At 34.6% G+C, this 19258-nt stretch overlaps 1 protein-coding gene across 1 annotated transcript in view; it reads right to left on the bottom strand.

Annotated features, from left to right (window-relative positions):
• SNTG2 (syntrophin gamma 2) overlaps positions 1-19258 on the bottom strand; it is a gene marked incomplete at both ends in the record, with an annotated part of 288908 nt that overhangs the window by 42576 nt on the left and 227074 nt on the right. Inside the window, one exon of the mRNA XM_082758096.1 lies at positions 7070-7186. Coding sequence (XP_082614222.1) covers positions 7070-7186 — 117 coding nt within the window. The remainder of the gene's footprint in view (positions 1-7069; positions 7187-19258) is intronic.

Raw genomic sequence — 19258 nt, 5'->3', positions numbered from 1 at the left:
AATCACCACTTCTTTTCAGGGTATAAAGGGACTCAAAATCTAGGGTTCACTATTTGAAACTTTTTATATTTTAGCAGTCAAGTCAGAAACATCACTTGAATACAATGCATGCAGTAAAATAAGTAAAAGTATATAAAAGTCGTATACTTACTCTTTCTGTTATATTATGAGCAATTTCTCATTACAAATTAAAACTTAAACCATTACTTAATGCTAACTTTCAAGGTTAGCAATTTCCTTATAGAAAGTTTTTTTCAGACTAGAAAATTAAAGCAATTTTAGATAGTAGATTTGTAGTCCCATCACCTCATGAAGTATAGGCATTTTTAGTCACACAGTTCTAATTTTTAGATTTCCATTAATCATTTCATTCAAGTTCCATTCACTATTTTGAGTTTTGCTTTTTAATTATTGCTAAAAGTAAGCAATCACAGAAGATTAGAAACAACTGAAACTGAGAAATTATAAAACTGATTCATAAAGAAATATAGTTTTAAACATGCTCACATACAGCAAGTACTGAAGGTTTTTGCTTGATCCTTTCTACAGGATATATATATATATTTTTTTTTTTACTTGATGGCTGTTTTTAAAATAAAATAATTAAGTATTACAGGTTTTGGACGATTTTTGTTGATCCTCAAAGGGGATCTTCATGTTTTTTGCAAATTAAGGTTTACAGGCTAGAATGGTGGCTAGTTCATTATTTGGTCTTGAATTTCTGAAAAGGAAAGATTCTTTCCAATCTCAGTTAAAAACAGGAGAATCCTTCATTCCTGTTAGTGGTTAGGCAAAACATAAAAGCGTAAGCACCTCTTCATCTGCTGTTGTGAAACTGAATTTAGTGACATGGGCTATAACCTAAAAACTGTTGAGACAAGACTCAACTTACATTTCCTCACATCTTTTGTTTTGATTCCTGAAGATTAATTTAAACTGTTGGAGTTCTTTTCTGTTACTAATGATGCTACCATGGACAATGGTTATACTGCTGTTAAATCCACTCTGAATACCCCCATTATCCTGACTACTGCCTTCTCCCCATTATCCTGTGTATTTCGTTCATCTTTTGTTTCTCTGTAACCTCTTATGACTTTTTCAGCAGAGATAGCTAATGATCACAGATCACTACCAGCACCTATATCAGTCAAGATTTTCTTCTACTGTGTATATCAGAGAAATACTACAATACTTAAAGATGAGTGAAACTGTCTGAATATCATAGTGTGCAAGGTCACCAGGAGAACATGAATGACATTTTGAGGAGGTTCCCCTTAAGGAAGGGAAACAAACATAATACAAAGGGATACTGGAATCCAAAGAGACAGTTGACATTATTACAGTTTTCACCCCAGAATAATCATAGTATGTTTAAGTTTAAAATGTAGTTGTTAACAGTTGCATATCATCACAAATTATCTTATAATTCTAGTTAATGAGAAAAGCTGGAAAGGATCAGAAAAAAAAAAAAATCACAAGAAGTGCAATATATCTAAATTTGTTTTAAGGGACATTTCCATTTATTAAAGGTTTATCCATCATCACCCATTTAAACGTGGGTTTAAATGACATGTCGAATAATCATATGTTGAATTACAGAATCATAGAATATTCCAAGTTGGAAAAGACCCACAAAAATCACTGAGTTCAACTCCTGGGTCCCCAAAGGATCACCCAAAGAAACATTGTCATATGTTTGAGAGCACTGTCTAAACACTTAAACTCAGTGCTATAAACACTTCCCTGGGGAGCCTGTTCCAGTGCCTGACCACCCTCTTGGTGAAGAACCTTTTCCTGATAGGAAAATGTAGGTAACTAAGATAAATGTAATATTGAAACATATTCCCAGACATTTCTAAAAATGTATATTCAGAATGGCTTAAGGAGATATACTTTAATTCAAACAATTTAGTTCTGGCAATGTGCCCAAAAAAGTAAAAAATACATGATAATACCAAGTAGAATTCAGCTAGCTGTCACTAATTCTTGTTTGTCTAACACATAAATTTATGACCGTGAGTAGCTGAATGCTGTTATTTACAACATTGGATAATCGGTGAATATCCAACTCCCCAGCTAACTCATGCATTACATGATGAAAAATTGCGAAGGCTGTAGAAAATTTGGGTTTGTAGGTATTTTGCTAATTAACTCTTTCAGAAAGATCAAAAAATAACACATTTGTAAACTCACAAATAACACTAAGCAGAGATGAAAGGGAGCATAAGTGCTCAGAAGACCAAAGAGATAACAGAAATGAAAAAAAATAAAATTGTAATCTGAACTTACAGTCTTAAATCCATAATGAGAGACTGAAATAAGCACTTAAGAGTTACAAAAATGTTAAGTATTCAAGAAGGACTTTTAACTTCAGTGTGAGTTTCTGTAAGCATATCATGTTTTCAAAACAGACATCACAAAGGATTCAAGAAACTAAAGGAAGCTACTCAATTCTTCTTAGACCAAGTGATCTATAAAAAGTTACAATTTAAAATAGGATATAGAAAAAAAAGTTAAATTCATTTTGCAATATACATATAGCAAGCAACAAACTGAAGAACAGCTAATCCTTAAAAGAGAATTATGTAATGAAACCAATCACAAAAGATTTGCATGCTTATTCAGAGATCAGCACTAAACGATTGTACTACGCACGTGGCAAATAAACGGCTGCATTTAAAGGAGTATCACACTTCAAAGCATCCAATTCACCTAGAAATACCAAAATGATAGAGACAAAAGATTGAAAATTTTCTGGTCAATAGCAGCTCTTTTCACTAGCCTTTTCACCAATCAAAAAAATGAGCCAAGTCTAATTCTAAAAAATTATAAAAAAGATAATAAAATGGAAAAAATATATTGAGAAATGTTCTTGAGACAAATTGTGATATAGCAGTATAAGAAGCCTAAGGATCTGTAAACCAAGTCAAACTAGATGCTACAAAACACACACTAAAGAGCAATCAGATCCTAATAAAGACGTGAAGAAATAAATAAAAAAATAAAGAAAGAATTTGTACATAAAGTTAGAAAGTTCACCAAAAACATCCATGGTCAAGCATCCATGGTCAAGTCTATGCCCTGCAACTCATTGCCACCTCTTTTCTGTTGTTATATGGACATACAAAGCACTGGCATGAACCTACGGATAACAGTCATGCTAATTAAATTATGAATGCTTCTCTGCAATGTTTTTCAAAGATGGAACACTGATAAAATATATTAGTTTCATAATTATTTCTGTTACTTACACAGTACTGTTGCATTTATTCCTTTTCTTTAAACTTAAAATGCAGGATATGCAGTAATTACTTAACTACCTTCACATAAATCACTTCAGTACTATTTAATCACAATGAAAAAGACAGTTTTGTAATTAAGAGCAACATAACAACTCCAAAGGCATGGCTACTTTAAGACCTGAATTGAAAAGCAATATTGATCTGTGAGTATGACAAAAAAATCACTCAGTACCATCTTCCCAAACATATAGCACATATTCAATAAAAAGAAAACATTTCATTTTTCTGTAAAGTTTCAATTAAAGAAACAAAAAAGTTTGTTTTTAAATGATAATTCTGAATGATGTCTCCACAATTTCTTCTAGGATATGAATTCAGAACACTTTCAAGACCTGAAAATTGACAGAAATGTATCAGATGCTTTTAGAATGTACTAAAATACTGCTTGTATATTAACATATCTAAAATAATAAATTCTATTTGTGCTGTGGTGTTTTTCATACGCGTAGTTTTCAGAAATGTGCCATAATCCAGATACAATCTATAAATTAAATCTTCAGATTTCTTAAATACTGTTAGATGAGCCACTTCAGGGGTGCATGAAGACCTTTATCTAGTGAGCAACATTGCTGACATTTACTTTTATTCTGAAGATTCTACATTCTTAGAAACAGCATCTAAGATACTGTTGAAACAGAGTAAAAATAGACTACTTTACATAGATTCTTTCATATTATAAAATTAACATTTGCTCTACATTTTTCTTGGTTCTTGTGCATGGTTAACCATAGCTTTTCATTCTTATGAAAGTTAGCAGCTGTATTTACATTCATGATCTTTTACACACAAAGAAACAGAAAAAGAATAAAAATTGCACTAGATCCTTTTATAAGCAGTTGTAAAGTTGCAAGTAAGGTAATTACAATTAAAGATGACGTGTACGACATCTACTTTGTGTGGTTTAGTACGCAAATAGCAATATCACCATAGATACATCTCAAAATAAAACATAGTGGAAAAATCTTATCTACCATGTTAATGTTAAAACATTTTTATTTTTGTGGTAGAACAATCCAATATTTAAAAAAAGAAGTCAGTAGAAGTAACAATAAGATCAGCACCCTTAAAAATGTCTGAAAATAGTAAAGCAGCTCACTGCATGGCTTTGTTGACAACCGATGTTTCCAGCTACAAAGCTGGGACATGACATATCACCAGCGTCTGGGCTGTGGGAACTCCCCCTGGGGTTTGGCAGGGCAGGGTCTCTCAAGACAGGGTATATGACACCTGTAGTGGATTGACCCCGGTCAACAGCTAAGCATCCATCCAACTGCTCACTCACTCACCCCCACCTCCAGCAGGAGAAGGGGGAGAATAGAGCAAAACCAAGAAAGCTCACAGATTAAGACAAAGGCAGTTCAATAATTGGTGGAAAGAGAGAAAAAACAAGTGCAAAAGAAAAAAACACACACACACACACACACACAAAAAAAAAAAAAACAATACAATCATACACCACACACACCACACCTGCCCAAGTAGACCGATGCTCAGTGTCCAAGCAACTTATTCTTTTAAAGACAAAATCTCTATTTTTCGTTGCTGAGTTATATAGTATGGAGTATCTCTTCTGTCCAATTTGGGTCAGCTGTCCCAGCTGTGTCCCTTTCCAAACTCTTGCTCACCTCCATCCTACATGCTGAGGAGGCAATGTGAGAAACAGAGGAAGCCTTGATGGTATACAAGTACCGCTCATCGACAGCCAAAACATGGGTGTGTTATCAGCTCTAATTTAGCCACAGATACAGAACACAGCACCGTAGGGGATGCTATGGGGAAAGTCCCTTCCAACCAGGCCCAGGCAGAAGCCAGGCAGCTGGGGACACCGTAGAAGCCTCAGGTCACTGGGCTGGGGATGGGGCAGAGGCCAGGCCAAGATGGCAGAGGTCAGGCCTATGGGTGGAACTGGCCTGGTGGGGCCATCGCTGGGCATGGCAGGCCTTTGGGGAGCTGGAGACTGGCCCTGCTGCAGCCTCATTGTCTGACAGCCCTAGGTGTTGACATGGAGTCCTGGCTGTCATGGACAGTCAGGGCTGGAGGTGCCCTCAGGGCCCTGATAATCAACTTCAAAGAGTGAAGTTGAACACACCTTAGATTCAGCTTTGAATTCTCAACTTGTGTGGTTGCTGGAAACTTCTAATTTCCTGGTTTGCCCCGATACAATAAATCAGTGGCATGATTAAATAACAAGGCCAATGGTCTACAGATTTTTTATTATTAATAGGCTCTGTCATTAATATTTTACACTCACTAGTGTATCTGATTACTGATGTGACATAACACAATGACTAAAGAGTCACCTTTGTGCATTTTTCTGAAAAGCCATTGTTTCTACAAAAATTTTGCACAGAAACAAAATAGGATGTAGTAGATACTGTCAAATAACATGGTAAAATACTATTAAACATTCATCCTCATTTGTCTGTTCTTTTGTAAAGTGCTGAACATGATAAATGAAGCAGTTTATGCCCAATTAGTATCATGTAGATGGATAGTTTTAATTATATTGATAATGTTTCTTCAAAAACAAGACTAAAAGCAATAACAAAAAATTATAAAGGAAAAGCATTTATGTGGTGTGTTATTTATTTGTTTAATATTTTTGGTTTGTTTTTGCATTTTAATTGGATTGCAGTAATTGAATCAAAATTTAGTTTATTGACTTAACATATAGAGTAATCATTTTTTTGCAGGGGAAAAAAAACATAAAACTTTTTCCCAGATGTGCTAAATTACTATTACTTGGCCACTTAAAAATAATGTTTGAAGTTAATAGGAATCCCTGGTTTTAGAATTACAATCTAGAGAAAGATAAAATGTTGCCTGTTGGTTTGTCTTAAGGTTCATAAATATGGTTTGAAGTTTGTACTTCAGTAAGGTAAAGTAGACGGCATACATGTAAAGGATGAGATTTTTTTTGGATCAGCTGAAGAAATTGGGAGATTGACCACCTTCTGAGTAATAATGCTACAGAGCTGTTTAATTGAAATTGCATTCCAATTCCACATATTGTTCTTTTTGATTAGCTAAAAAAGCAAAGGCTTTCTGGAGAGAAAAGAAAGGATAAAAAAATACAGTGTGATAAGTATGGGTACTTTTTTAAGAGTTTAGAATTCTACAACTCATTTCTGTTCCATTCTTGTAAATTAATTTTCTTAGGGTGATTTTTTTTTTTTCTTTTTTTTTCCCCAGAAATATTAGGTAAGTCATCTGTTGTGAAATAGAATTCTCTTTACTAACTATATAATAAGAAACTATCAAAGCAAGATGCTGTCATTTGTTCGAACTGTACACTTAGCATTGGATTCTCTCTAACAGTTCAATCCCTTGTTTGTACGCAACATCCACATCTACTATCAGTATGGATGGTGCATTTCATGACACGTCTTGTCTTTAAGAAGAAGGAGTTACTAGCAACTCATTACATCTCCAAAAACGTCTTTGAATTTGTAAGATAAAAAAATTTGGCTGTAAGTAACCAGTGAAAAATATGAACTTAAAAACTTTAAAAAGTAAAAACAGTATATTCCCTATAAGGAATTCTTTTAGCTAACCAGATCTGGTATGATTTTCAGAGGACATTGAAAGATGTTAAATATCTAAAGCTTAGTGAAATTCAGTGGCACTTATGGCTCTAACTGCTTTTGAAATCTCAGCTGACAACTTCTCTTAGTAAGGAAAAATAAACCCAGACATAACAAACAGGTTTCCATATACAATGGAACTGTAACAAAAATATATATATATATATATTTTTTTTTTTTTACCGGTGGAGTACTGAAAATGTAGAAGGATGAACCCTTCAATGCCAGAAACTTGAATTTGTAGAGCTGAGATGAATCAGTTCCTTCAAGTCTCTCATATACCCATCCCATATGTATGACCTGCAAAAGAAAATAATTTAAAATGAAAGCTCTATTTTTCAGTGGGTCAAAAATATATCTGAATAGTCTTTCCACAAGGAAGAGTGGTCATCTTAGATTAGGATACATCATCTTCTTTATGTTTGCTTTCCTACAACTACCTTACTCTTGAAGCCTTTAATCATGCTGGTGTGTACAAGTCCTTCGAAGTACCTTTACAGTACAGGCTGCCTGAATTTTGCTCCGATCCCAGTCAGCAAAAGTTTTGCATAGATTTGCATACACTGTGTGTCTATCTCAGTCACAGAGAATAGGTGGAATTTAATATGTAAAAATTAAGTAATTATTATAAAAGCAGATGTACCAAGACAGTGAATCTAGCGAAGTTAGAAGGTTCCATTAGTAATCACCATTTGAGAAATCATTGCTTGCGTCACAGCAGACTCTCACTTGAGCCAGCAGAAAACCTAAATATTATATTACATAAATATTATAGCCAGCAGTTTATATGCAACATGATCCTACCCTTCCTATTGCACAGTCAAAACTTGGAAATACTAAACAAACCTTCAGTTGCTTACACCTCTAAAGAAATACATCTGAGTAAGTCACTAGATTTACCGGAAATCAAATAGCTTTCTGTATGCTCACGTTTGCCATTGTTAAGAAATTGTCTTTGTCACGCTAATTGTCTTACAGAATTTATATACTTTTTTTAGGTATATTTTATCTCATGACCACGATTTATGTTCTGGTAGAATTAAACGCCAACATCATTTGTTACAGAACTCTGCTCCAACAGTATTACAATACTTTAAAAATATATTTCAGATAAATTAATTTTAAGATAATATAAAATTAAGCATTAACATGCTTCCTTGCTGAGGTATCTGCAAATTTGTAAAGGAATAATCCCATAGTGTGGTAGTAGGATATCACAAAAGTAGTTGCCCATCAAAAATAACCTAAATGTATTAAAAATGTTTTCGTATTTTAAAGTTTTTAAAAAGAGCATATTGCCCTTGAAACAAGAATTGGACTCTAGAATGCTCCACCAATGTGAATATAAAGCTATTGCATTCTCATTTTCATTTAAGGCTACACTTATGAAAAATACTGAATTACATAGGGATTGAAATGTCATAACACTTGCGAATATTTTGAGCCCACTTCTGCTGGAAGTCAGTAAACACACAGACTGAAGAAAGCATTCGTTACATTGTATGAAAACTTTAGCATTTGTGCTATGGATAGATTTTGGGAAAAACAAACGAAAACCACACACACACACAAAAATAGAAAAACTAAAAAAAAAAACAACAAATACTTTTCTACTGAAACCTTGGTATGTTTATGTGTCGTTGCTACTACTACAGAGCACAAAGGTGGAAAAAATGGATAAGGATAAGCTAATAGTACGTTCATACTCTTGTATCATGAGGATTTCACACATTGTTCTCTAGTTTTTTATTATATGAAGCATATGTCTCTTAGTAACCTATTTGTTTAGAAATAATTATATAGATTAATATGTTGAGCCAGACACTGCTTCTGCTATACACTTCTACTGAGGTCCAGTACTATCATTCTAAAGAGTAAACAGCACAATAAATACAGTAGCCTTTTCAATTCTCACTTTGCTGTTTTATAAATCCAATATGTCTCACCAAAACTTTGCATCTATACTAGTCAGCAACGGTTTAGAAGCAAAATATTCAGACGCATCATAATTCTAACAAAATATACCATAGTATTGCTGATAATCTACGACAAATTGTATCATATATTGCTTTTATCAGCATGGTAGTATAATACCAAATAACTCAGAAAACAACCATATCCAAAACACAGGACCTAAACATTATTCTCCTTTACATTCATGAAGTCGTGTTTGCTGACGTGCAAATGTACACAATTAACTAACTTGTAACAGTATTACTTTTTTTTCTAAAAAAATAAATTACTGATTAAATTGATAAGCAAAGGATTTATCTCACTATTATGTTTTTCATTACCATCATTGACATCACCACCGTCACCACCATCACCACTTACTCTTAAAGGAGCATTCACCAAAGAATTTTGGAATTGCCCACAATGTCAGATGGCAAAACTGTCACAGATAGTCTTCAGCTTGTCCAGGCCATTCATCAAACATCATATATTAAAACAAACATGACACATCCCAAGAAACATAACTATATATCTTGTTGCAAATCAAAGATGTTTACTTAGTACATTAAAACAAGTTCTTATCTGAAACTCAGGGCAGGATGATATCAGAGGACTGCAATTCCATACAAGTGTGTTTTCACTTCCAAATAAACTTGATTTTATTTTGCTGACAGTAGTTGACAAAAAACACAGGTTGGCCAGTAAGCATTGGTTTTAAGTACCAACAGTAGTGCAGAAGACAACAATAACCTTCTTTTGGCGAACATTTTCCATTTAGAGAAAGGGTATTGAATTTCTCTAACTTGAAATAAAATGAGATTTCTTTGCAATGAAAATGTGCCTTATGCCAACCTTTTCCATCTGTAAAATGGTCTTTACTTGTTTTATAGAATGTGTGTGAGACTGTCGCTGTTGTATTCTTACCTATGACTGCAAGATGCAGTAGGAGTAGAAAATATTACAGCCCTGATTTAGTGTAGCACTTATCTTTTAGATTATTCTCTTGAGAATGTACTGAGCTACAATCACAGACCATATTTTCTGATTAGCTGCAGAGATACTTTTTGGCACGTGTTCAAAGTTTTTTTGCTGAGATGGAACTGATTATTTATTTTTATTGTAGTCACACCATACTGTGACCAGCCTACCTGTGGTAGACCAGAATCAGCTTTAAATTTGATTCTCCACACTGCAAACAGATTTTTATAACTAATAGCATCTATAAACTCAATAGTAAGCTGGTAACCTGTTCTACAGAATCTTTCAGAATCTTTTTCAACCTTAGACCAAAGAAAAAGAATGATTAAAAACCACATTCATTGGATTAGCTTTTGGGGGAATGTGAACCCCATTTTGAGAGAATGGTACTTCTTGAGGGAATGGTACATTCAGTGGTTCATTGAATTATTGCAACATTTTAACATCTCTCATTTATTTTCTTATTCATTTAATTTTTTATGGAAAAAAAATACATGGATATGGAATAACTTCACCTATTCGTTGTACTTTATCAAAGTCAACACAAAAAACAAACATCAGTACTTAAGTCACTTTTCAAATACATTGCTCTGAATATTAGTCTGCTTGACTGAAACAACCAACAAAAACTCCAGTTCCAGGAATCAAGAACTCTAATCAAAAAAAAGCCTGAATAACGTATCATAAAAGCAAAGAGAGTCTTAGAACTATTAAAAACATGAGAAGAGCCTTTTTGTTTCAAAATTTGATTATAATTACCAAGAAATATCAGACATTGATCAACAGTTCTTCAGTTTACATTTTCTTTAAAACCTTTACTTAACTGCACCTCATCAAAATAGTTTGTGGAAGTAAAAAACAATTATATGCCGTGCAGCAAAAATAAGGATGAAATGGCCTGATGATTTTTGTCTTACAAAAGAAAATAAAAAATTACGCACAAAAACTAGACGGTATGTTATAATTCAGTGTAATTTGAAAACAAAACCAAAACTAATACAAACGAAAAACAACACCAGAAAAAAAAAAAAACACTCTGCAGTCTTTTAAATCACAAGATTATAGTTTATATATTACCACCATAAAATACTTACCTAAGTGTTAAAGGTGTTAGTAGACAAAATGTCTACTATTCATGATCTTCCTAAAAAACACTGAAAAAATGAATGTCTATATCAACTTTGTCCATTTTTTTTAACACAGATGTGAAAAAATTCAACAAATAAAACATTTGTAGATCAATTCTGAAGTCAGAGAAGAGTATCCCTGAAGAATATTAACTGAAGTCTCAGTACATATATATATTTAGGAAGAGAATTATAGTACAACTAGAAGGCATAAAAGCTTTTTTTTTTTTTTTTTTTGTTTGCTTGCTTGTTTTAGAGTTTTTGTGTATTTAGGAGAAAACCAGGGCTTGAGTTGATTTATATGCAGATCGCTGCACCAGATATGGAAGATTGAATGAGATACTCTCTAGGGGAAGAAAGTCAGTCAAGCTAGGTAGCAGAAGAATGATTACTATTGAAAGATTTGTAGTGAGCTCAGTGGATTTAGAACTGTATTACTGTTATTTGGGATAAGAGGAAGGCAAACGAGAAATTAAGCACTAATGACTATGAAAAAGAAGAAAAGCAAACATAAACCAAAAAGATAAAGGAAAAGATGCTCAAGAAGGAGAAATAAACTAATTTGTTAAGACAGGAAGAAAATATAAAATTAAAAGAGAAAGGACACTATATAGGTGTAGAAATTGAGAAACATAAATACAAGAATATTTGGAAGCAAAAAAAAAAAACATAAAGAAAAAAGAGTTCCAAATGTATACTTCAAAAACATAAAACACTGAAGAAGTAAAGAAGGAAAATATAATTTCCTTCTTCAGAAGGTTTGCTTAAATTTTGCATATATGCATACATATATTATGTATAAGTGTATCTTTTTTATGGATGCAAAAAAAATCTAATATATTTTTTACTTTCACTCCCCATGTCTTTCTTACTGACAGGTTTATTTCATGGTTATTTTGACCATATGAGTGGACAAAGAATAATTATTCAGTTCAAAAAAAGTTTGTATGGAACAAAAGCAACCAAATGCTGGTACCCAATATCAAGCTATTTGTGTTTCTTTGGTATGTAAGTGAGATTATAATTGAGTCTCAGTACGTGGGTGGGATAAAAATTGTTCTGTTACTTGGATTGAAACCTGCCATTTTATTTCTTACTGAGTAATAAGGCATAACACTACAAACCGTCCCATTCTCAGCACTGCTTTCACCACTCTATTCCCATACTGCATAACCAATTTGAAACTACCATTTGAAACTGCATGGAAAATTACCCATACATCATCAATGTATTATTAAGTTTCTAGTGTGTTCTAACATACTTTGCAAAAGTTCCTGTATGAACAAAATGAGCAATGGCACTCATTATGAGGAGATAAAACAAGTCAGTAACAAAATGTAATCCAATCATTGCAGGTAAATGAAAGTTCTTATTTGCACTTACTGTTTTCCTACAGCAATAAAGCATCTTGATACTGCAATGACTAGAAATTTAATGTGTGTTATATTTAATAAAGCAATTGGTATGTTTTGTGTATAGTACTTTTAGTTAAATGGTTAAGAAAAGTAAATGAAGCATAACACTCGAGGGAAATGAAGAAAATCAAGTAGATCTCTGATGTATGAAAAGTCAGAACAGATGGGTACACTCATGTAATCAAAGTGGGATATGAATCTACAACAGATGCCAGCTTGGTCTGCAAGTCAAGAACAAGTGTACCATGAAGCATCGTGGAACAATACAAAATTAAGAAAGCAAAGAGAAGTACATCTTGAGGTAACATAAGTAGATGCTTTTGGTCTTTCAAAAAACAAGTGGGTAGACTTGTTTTAAAATTTTACATATTGGGAAGAAAAAAAATCTTACAGGTTTTCTCTATCACCTTTTGTATTTGTGTGCCTTTCACATACACAATGATCCCCCCCCCCCCTCCAAAAAAGGAATGCTAGAAGTTTTGATTAATGGTTACAGAATGTTTGCTATTCAAAACATAACGTTATAGAGATGAAACCACAGAGGAACTTAGAAATGATGACACTCAGTGTTTTACATGCTTCATCTTCAAAGCAGACTTTCTAAGTTCCAGCTAGGCACAGCTTGAACACCACAAATAGCAACATGTCTGTACTAAGCGAAAGGAAACTATGAAGACTGATATGTATGTGAATTCATGAAGCTTCCCAGGAGTTAGCTGCTGATGCAAAATATGGATTCGGAGTACTTTGGTTAGTGAAAATTGTTTTGCCTCTTCGCTTGGTTTAACAAGCAGCCGACATTGTTCTCTTTGATGATATGATGATATCTAAGAGTCTTTCTGGAAAGAAGTTCCACACAGAGTCATATGCTGATAGAGGCCTCTGGAGGTCATCTAGTCCAACACCATGCATAAAGCCAATGTAAGTTAGTTTGCTCAGCGATCTGTCCAAATGACTTTTAAGTATCAACATAAAAAACATATAACAGATGACATAACACAGTTAACATAATAGCAGGTGGGTTTTTTTTGTTTGTTTGTTTGTTTTGAATATCAAAGATGAAGATTCCATAGTCTCTCTGAGCAACCTGACCTGGTGTTTGATAAGATTAACAAGTTTCAGTACTTGAACACATTTGCATCTTCTCTTCCTGGGAGACCATATTTGTGTCTAAGTTAGTGAGCTGGATAGGAAGATGGTCAAGTTCCCTCACTGAATCTGGAGATCATGAAAAATGGCTATCACCAAACAAGACTCATATTCTGTAAATGTTTTAAATCTAGTTTTAAATCCTTTTGCTTTTGTTTTGAAACAGTTCAATGTTTCTCATATCAAAGCCAATTAGTTTTGCCTTGACTTCTTAGCCTCCTCATTTGTGTTTTTTCTCCTATTTTTTCATGCTAGTTCTTCCAGTTACTGTGTTTCTCTGTCATTTTCATGGAAATCATTCCACAGCTAATGTCGTGCAAGAATGTAGAATTAATGAGAATTAATTGCACCTGAATCTGAATTTAATTTTGCCTAATTAGATTTAATTCTTTATCCATGCTGTACATTTGTTCATTTTCTCTCTCCAAAAGCAATATTCATATCACAACAGTTGGTCTGTTGTGATATGTCTTATTTAACTATTGTGATTCTTATTCTCCTACACTAACAGATGCACAGTTCTGTTATGATTCTCATATTATACTAAATCAGTAGAACTATTTGTTCAGCAGAAACTGTCCAAACTAACTGAAAATTGAAAGCTCAGGTCCTTCATATTTGCTTTGTTGTTTTACATGCCTACTCTATATTTTAGTGATACTACAACAACATTAAAGTATACCTAGAAAGCTATTCTCTTCCTCGCCAAATACTCAATTTGTTTCTTCTGCCATTTTGGAAAAAATAAAAAAATAAAAATCTTTCAAACTACATCTGTTGCAAAGGAGTCCTCAGAGAAGAAAATTCAGTCTGAAAATGAGTTTCAGCTTCCTTCTTCCTGTGATCCCCCAAACAATCACATAACAGTTCTGCTTAAAATTGTGTTAAAATAATTTTAGTTGAAGAATCATCCTGAAGAAGGACTGGTCTCATAGTGTTAATCCAGCGAAATAGCATTTCTATAATACTGAGTGGAAAAGAAACGTGTTTTAAAAGCTGTTAAGAGCATACTCTAAATTATTTCTAACAATTCACAAGGCAGAAATATAGAGTGAAAAGGAGAATAAAGAACAATTGTTATATTCGGTTTTTAGATGTATTCTAACATCTAAAGAAGACAGCTTAAGCAGAGAACATGATTTTTCACTGAAGACCGAATTACATTGTTCCATGTACTGCCAGATACACTGTAAATCCAGCTGAATGCTAGAAGATGCAGTCAACATATTAGGGTAAGGGACACTACTTAAATACACTCCTCTGTATACGTTAACTTAAAAAGGAGTAAGTTTCTTTCATCTGACCTATTCTAGAGTTTCTAGAATCCAATGTTTACAAGTCTTACAACTTTGAAGAGAAATCTAAGATAAACTGTTTAATTAACATACAAATATGGAACATATACGTAGCGTGGACACTGAGAAACGTGTTTTAGAGAACAATATGTTCAGAAACACAACCATGGTGTTCAAAATTGGTATTCAATATTAAGGATTGTTTTTTTCCAGAAAGTTTGGCAAATCTCTTGATTTTTTTTTTTTTTTTTTTTTATCTGCATCCTCCTCCTCTCTAAAATCAGTATAGTAGTAATAATTATTTACCTCACAGAGGCACTACATATTAGCTAATAGACTATAGGTTGAAAAGTTCAAGTGCTTTGAAGTGGTGCTTAGAACAAGTTGTGTTTTCAGTGAAAGAGCAGAGGTCCAAGAAAAATCTCTGAAGCAGATCAAGAGAATTTCATTAGGAATTGTGTAACTGACCTCCCATACAAATAAATTTAAAACAATTACCAGGGAAATAACCTTTACATTGTTACTTTATGCTTGAAGAAATTTAGTCCTGTTCCTTTTCTACTGGTGTAAATTGTAAAGCTGTTGTTTGCAAGAATTGAATTTCTCCATATTAACAAATAGGAGAAAAAAAAATGGCATATAATGTAATCTTAATTTTATTTTATTTATTTTTTTAATAAAGAAGGAAATTTGATCTTACAGGACAGCTTCTTTTCATCTGCAGCATGAAGCCAAGAGAAGGTGTTCATGGTACACCCAGGGCAGCAGTTCTGCTATAAGGAACAAACCCTCCATATCTGAAAAGTCCCTTATTTCAGAATTCGGATTCATACAATCATCAAAAACAGAGAGGAAAAGAGTCTTCTGAGAAATTTAGTAAATTATGTCTCTGCAATGCAGGTCTAATGATATCTATTTTGTTTCTAACAGATACTTCCTTATTGGTCTAAGGATCTCAAGTAAAAGTGCCCTCAAAATTTCTCCCATAATCTCCCATAAGTTTATTAGCTTAACAAGTAATGAGGAAATCTATTCCTCATGTCTAACATGAATCACCATTACCGTGTAAGAGTTTTTACCCTGGCCTGACATTAAACTGATGAAGTAATGTGAGAAACTGCTGGACATTGTGTACAGTGCAAAGCAAGAAGTGGTTGGCCAGCTCAAACCCAAGGGTAAACTAATTAAATAATGGTGTGAACTAGCAGGTGAAATATATGGACAGAAAATACAGGAACTCAATTTGAGAGAAGAATGTCAAAAGATAGAGACAATACGGGGGCTGGTTTACTGGTTGTTGCTAGTAACACAGCCAAAAGCTGAAATACTCAAATAAGCATGTAAAAATCATAAAAAAGGAGAAGCAGAAATATTATAATTTGGCTGGGTTACTTTTCTTGGGAGGGGGGGTAATAGGCAAACAAAAAGAAAAAAAATAAAAAAGAGGCAGATAATCTACGTGGTTGGGGCTTCTGCAGGGTCTGACTGACAAGCCCTGTACTTGATTACAACAGGCTGATGTAAAAATAAACCATAATAATAAATCTGTTGACTTGTTGACCATATATCTGACTGGCTTCTGCAGTTGGGAATCACTGAAGTGTCCCCTCCACCCTACCTGCAAATGCAATGCAATGGAAGATGGACCAAAGCTCACTAACAGAATTTTTTTCTCCATATACTTTTCAAGTATTTTCCAGTAAACACCTTTTCAGTTGTTCCTGTGGCCTCTGACATACATTTGCTGATTATACTTGCTTACATGCTTTACTCTAATTGACTTCCGCCCTGTTTTTCAGACTCATTTTTCAATATGTCAAGATCATTCTTATGTCTAGTGCTATTCTTTAAAGCCTCATGTCTGCAAAATTAATAGGCTTACTTTTGTTAATACACCATAAAGAAAATATTCAAGAGAACTGGATCCAGGACAGGTCTTTTCAGGACTTCTAGTCAATACATCATTCAGTTTTGAAAGTGAACCATTTATACCTATTATTGGATTATCTAACAAAGTTTGTATAACCAAATCTTGATAACACTTATTTAAAATATTGTTGTGTCAAGAAATGTCATAAGCCTTACTGAAATCAAGATATGTTGCAGCAAACGCCTGTCACCCATGTCACCCATCCACACGAGGGAATTAGATTGGTTGTCACTATTTATTCTTGACAAATCCTTCAGGGCAGTCACTCATCTGTTCTCTCAGATGCATACAAATATTTTGCTTATTTATTTCAAATTTCTTTCTAGTGATTGATGTTAAATTGACTAGTCTATAATTCTATTGCTTTTCTTTCTTTTCTATTAACACCATGATGCTTGACCCTTGCTAGTCTGGTATGTCATCCTACAAACATACTTTTTTCAAGTATGTTAACCACAAAAGGAGGTCAAAGGAAAACATTGGACTCAGACTGGATGGTCACCTTACAAGTAACGAAGGGGAAATGGCGGAGGCATTTAATGCCTTTTTTTTTTTTCCCTCTATATTTAACAGTAATGACAGATCTTGGGCTGTCCAGACCTCAGAGTTGGAGGACCATGACTAGGGGAGCAATAACTTTCCATCTGTGGTCACTGAAATTGTAAAGGATCATTTGTATCAGTGTAACATTCACATCCATGATGTCTGGCAGGATTCACCTCAGAGTGCTGACGGAATTGGTGATAGTTATAGCTGGACCCCTCTCAAGCACTTACCAAAGGTTGTAAAGTCCAGTGAGGTCCCTGCTGACTAGAAGCTAGCCAGTGTTATACCCATCTACAAAAAGGGCATGAGAAAAGATCCAGGACACTGCTGACCTGTTAGTTTAACCTCAGTCCCTTGAAAAGTTATGGAGAAGATTGTCCTGGGGGCTATTGAAAGACATTTAAATAACAAAGCAATTATCAAGCATAGTCAATGTGGGTTCATTAAGGGGAAGTCCTACTTTAGTAAATTCAATCTTCTATAAGGTCAGTATATCTGCTTGGGGGATGAAGGGAAGGTAGCAGATGTAATCTTTCTAGATTTCAGTAAGGCCTTTGATACCATGCCTCACGGAATCCTTCTGGAAAAATTATCCTGCTGTGAGATAAACAGGTTCGTGCTACAGAAGGTGATGAACTGGCTCTACAGTAGGGCCCAAAGTACAGTAGTGAATGGGGCTACATCTGGCTAGCAGTAGGTCACTAGCAGTGCTCCCCAGGACTCAATTCTAGGGCTGGTCCTGTTCAACATTTTTACGACTAATCTGGATGCAGGATTGGAATGCGTCCTCAGCAAGTCTGCAGATGACATTGGACTGGGAAGTGCTCTTGACTCTGGCAGGACGAGGAGACTTGGAGAGGGATCTGGACTGAAGCATTCAGAGATCTAAAACAGCATGAAGTTCAACAAAGCAAAATGCCAGGTTCTGCACCTGGGATGGAGTAATGCTGGACACGGGCACAGACTGGGAGACAAGTGGCTGGAGAGCAGCTCAGCAGAAAGGGATCTGGGGGTTCTGGCTGACAGCAAGTTGAACATGAGCCAGCAGTGGGCCCTGGCAACCAAAGGAGTAAACTACATTTTGGTGTGCATTAAACACAGCATAACAAGCCAGTCTAAAGAGGTGATTCTTCTACTGTATTTATTGTTGGTGTGGCCTCACCTTGAGTATTGTGTGCAGTTCTGGTCTCTACAATATAAAAAAGATGCTAACGTCCTTGAAAGCATCCAGAGGAGGGCAACAAAGCTGGTAAATGGCTGGAAGGCATGTCCTGCGAGGAGAAGCTTAGGACACTTTGGTTGACCAGTCTGGAGAAAAGAAGTCTGAGAGGTGACCTCACTGCTCTCTGAGGAGGGGAAGTGAAGTGGAGAGGGAAGCACCCATCTCTTCTTCCTGGTAACCAATGATAGAACATGCTGGAACGGCACAAAGCTGTGCCAGCAGAGGTTCAGACTGGACGTTAGGAAAAATTTCCTTACTGTAAGGGTGGTCCAACATTGGACCAGGTTTCCTAGCAACGTGGTTGATGTCCCAGGCCTGCAGTGTTCAATAGGCTTTGGAACAATGCCCTCGCTATATGCTTTAACTTTTGATTAGCTCTGAAGAGGTCAGGACTAGATGATCTTTGAAGGTCCCTTCCAACTGAACTATTCTATTCTAAATTTCTTGAAATTTCTTGATTGTAGCTCTGAGATTACTTTGACCAGTCTTTCAAATACCACCAGCCACAAATACCACCAAAACTTTCTTCCATATTATAATCTGAGATTTTACCATTTTTGCTATTACTAATTGCAACAAAAACCTGTTGCAGTTGACCTTTTTTACTGAAGGCTGACTTCTGATATGCTGAGTAGAAGACAAACAATTTTCTTTGTCTTCTTCCAATTAATGCACTTAGAGGGTAATTTTTGTTACCTATTTATTCCTTGCTGGTGCATCTTAATCTGTCCTAGCCTTCCAGGTAGTCATATGCTAT

This window comes from Aythya marila (assembly GCF_965140915.1).
Source record: "Aythya marila genome assembly, chromosome: 3".
Taxonomy (NCBI): domain Eukaryota; kingdom Metazoa; phylum Chordata; class Aves; order Anseriformes; family Anatidae; genus Aythya; species Aythya marila.
Note: the sequence above shows the minus strand (reverse complement) of the source record. Positions and strands in the feature narration are given on the sequence as shown.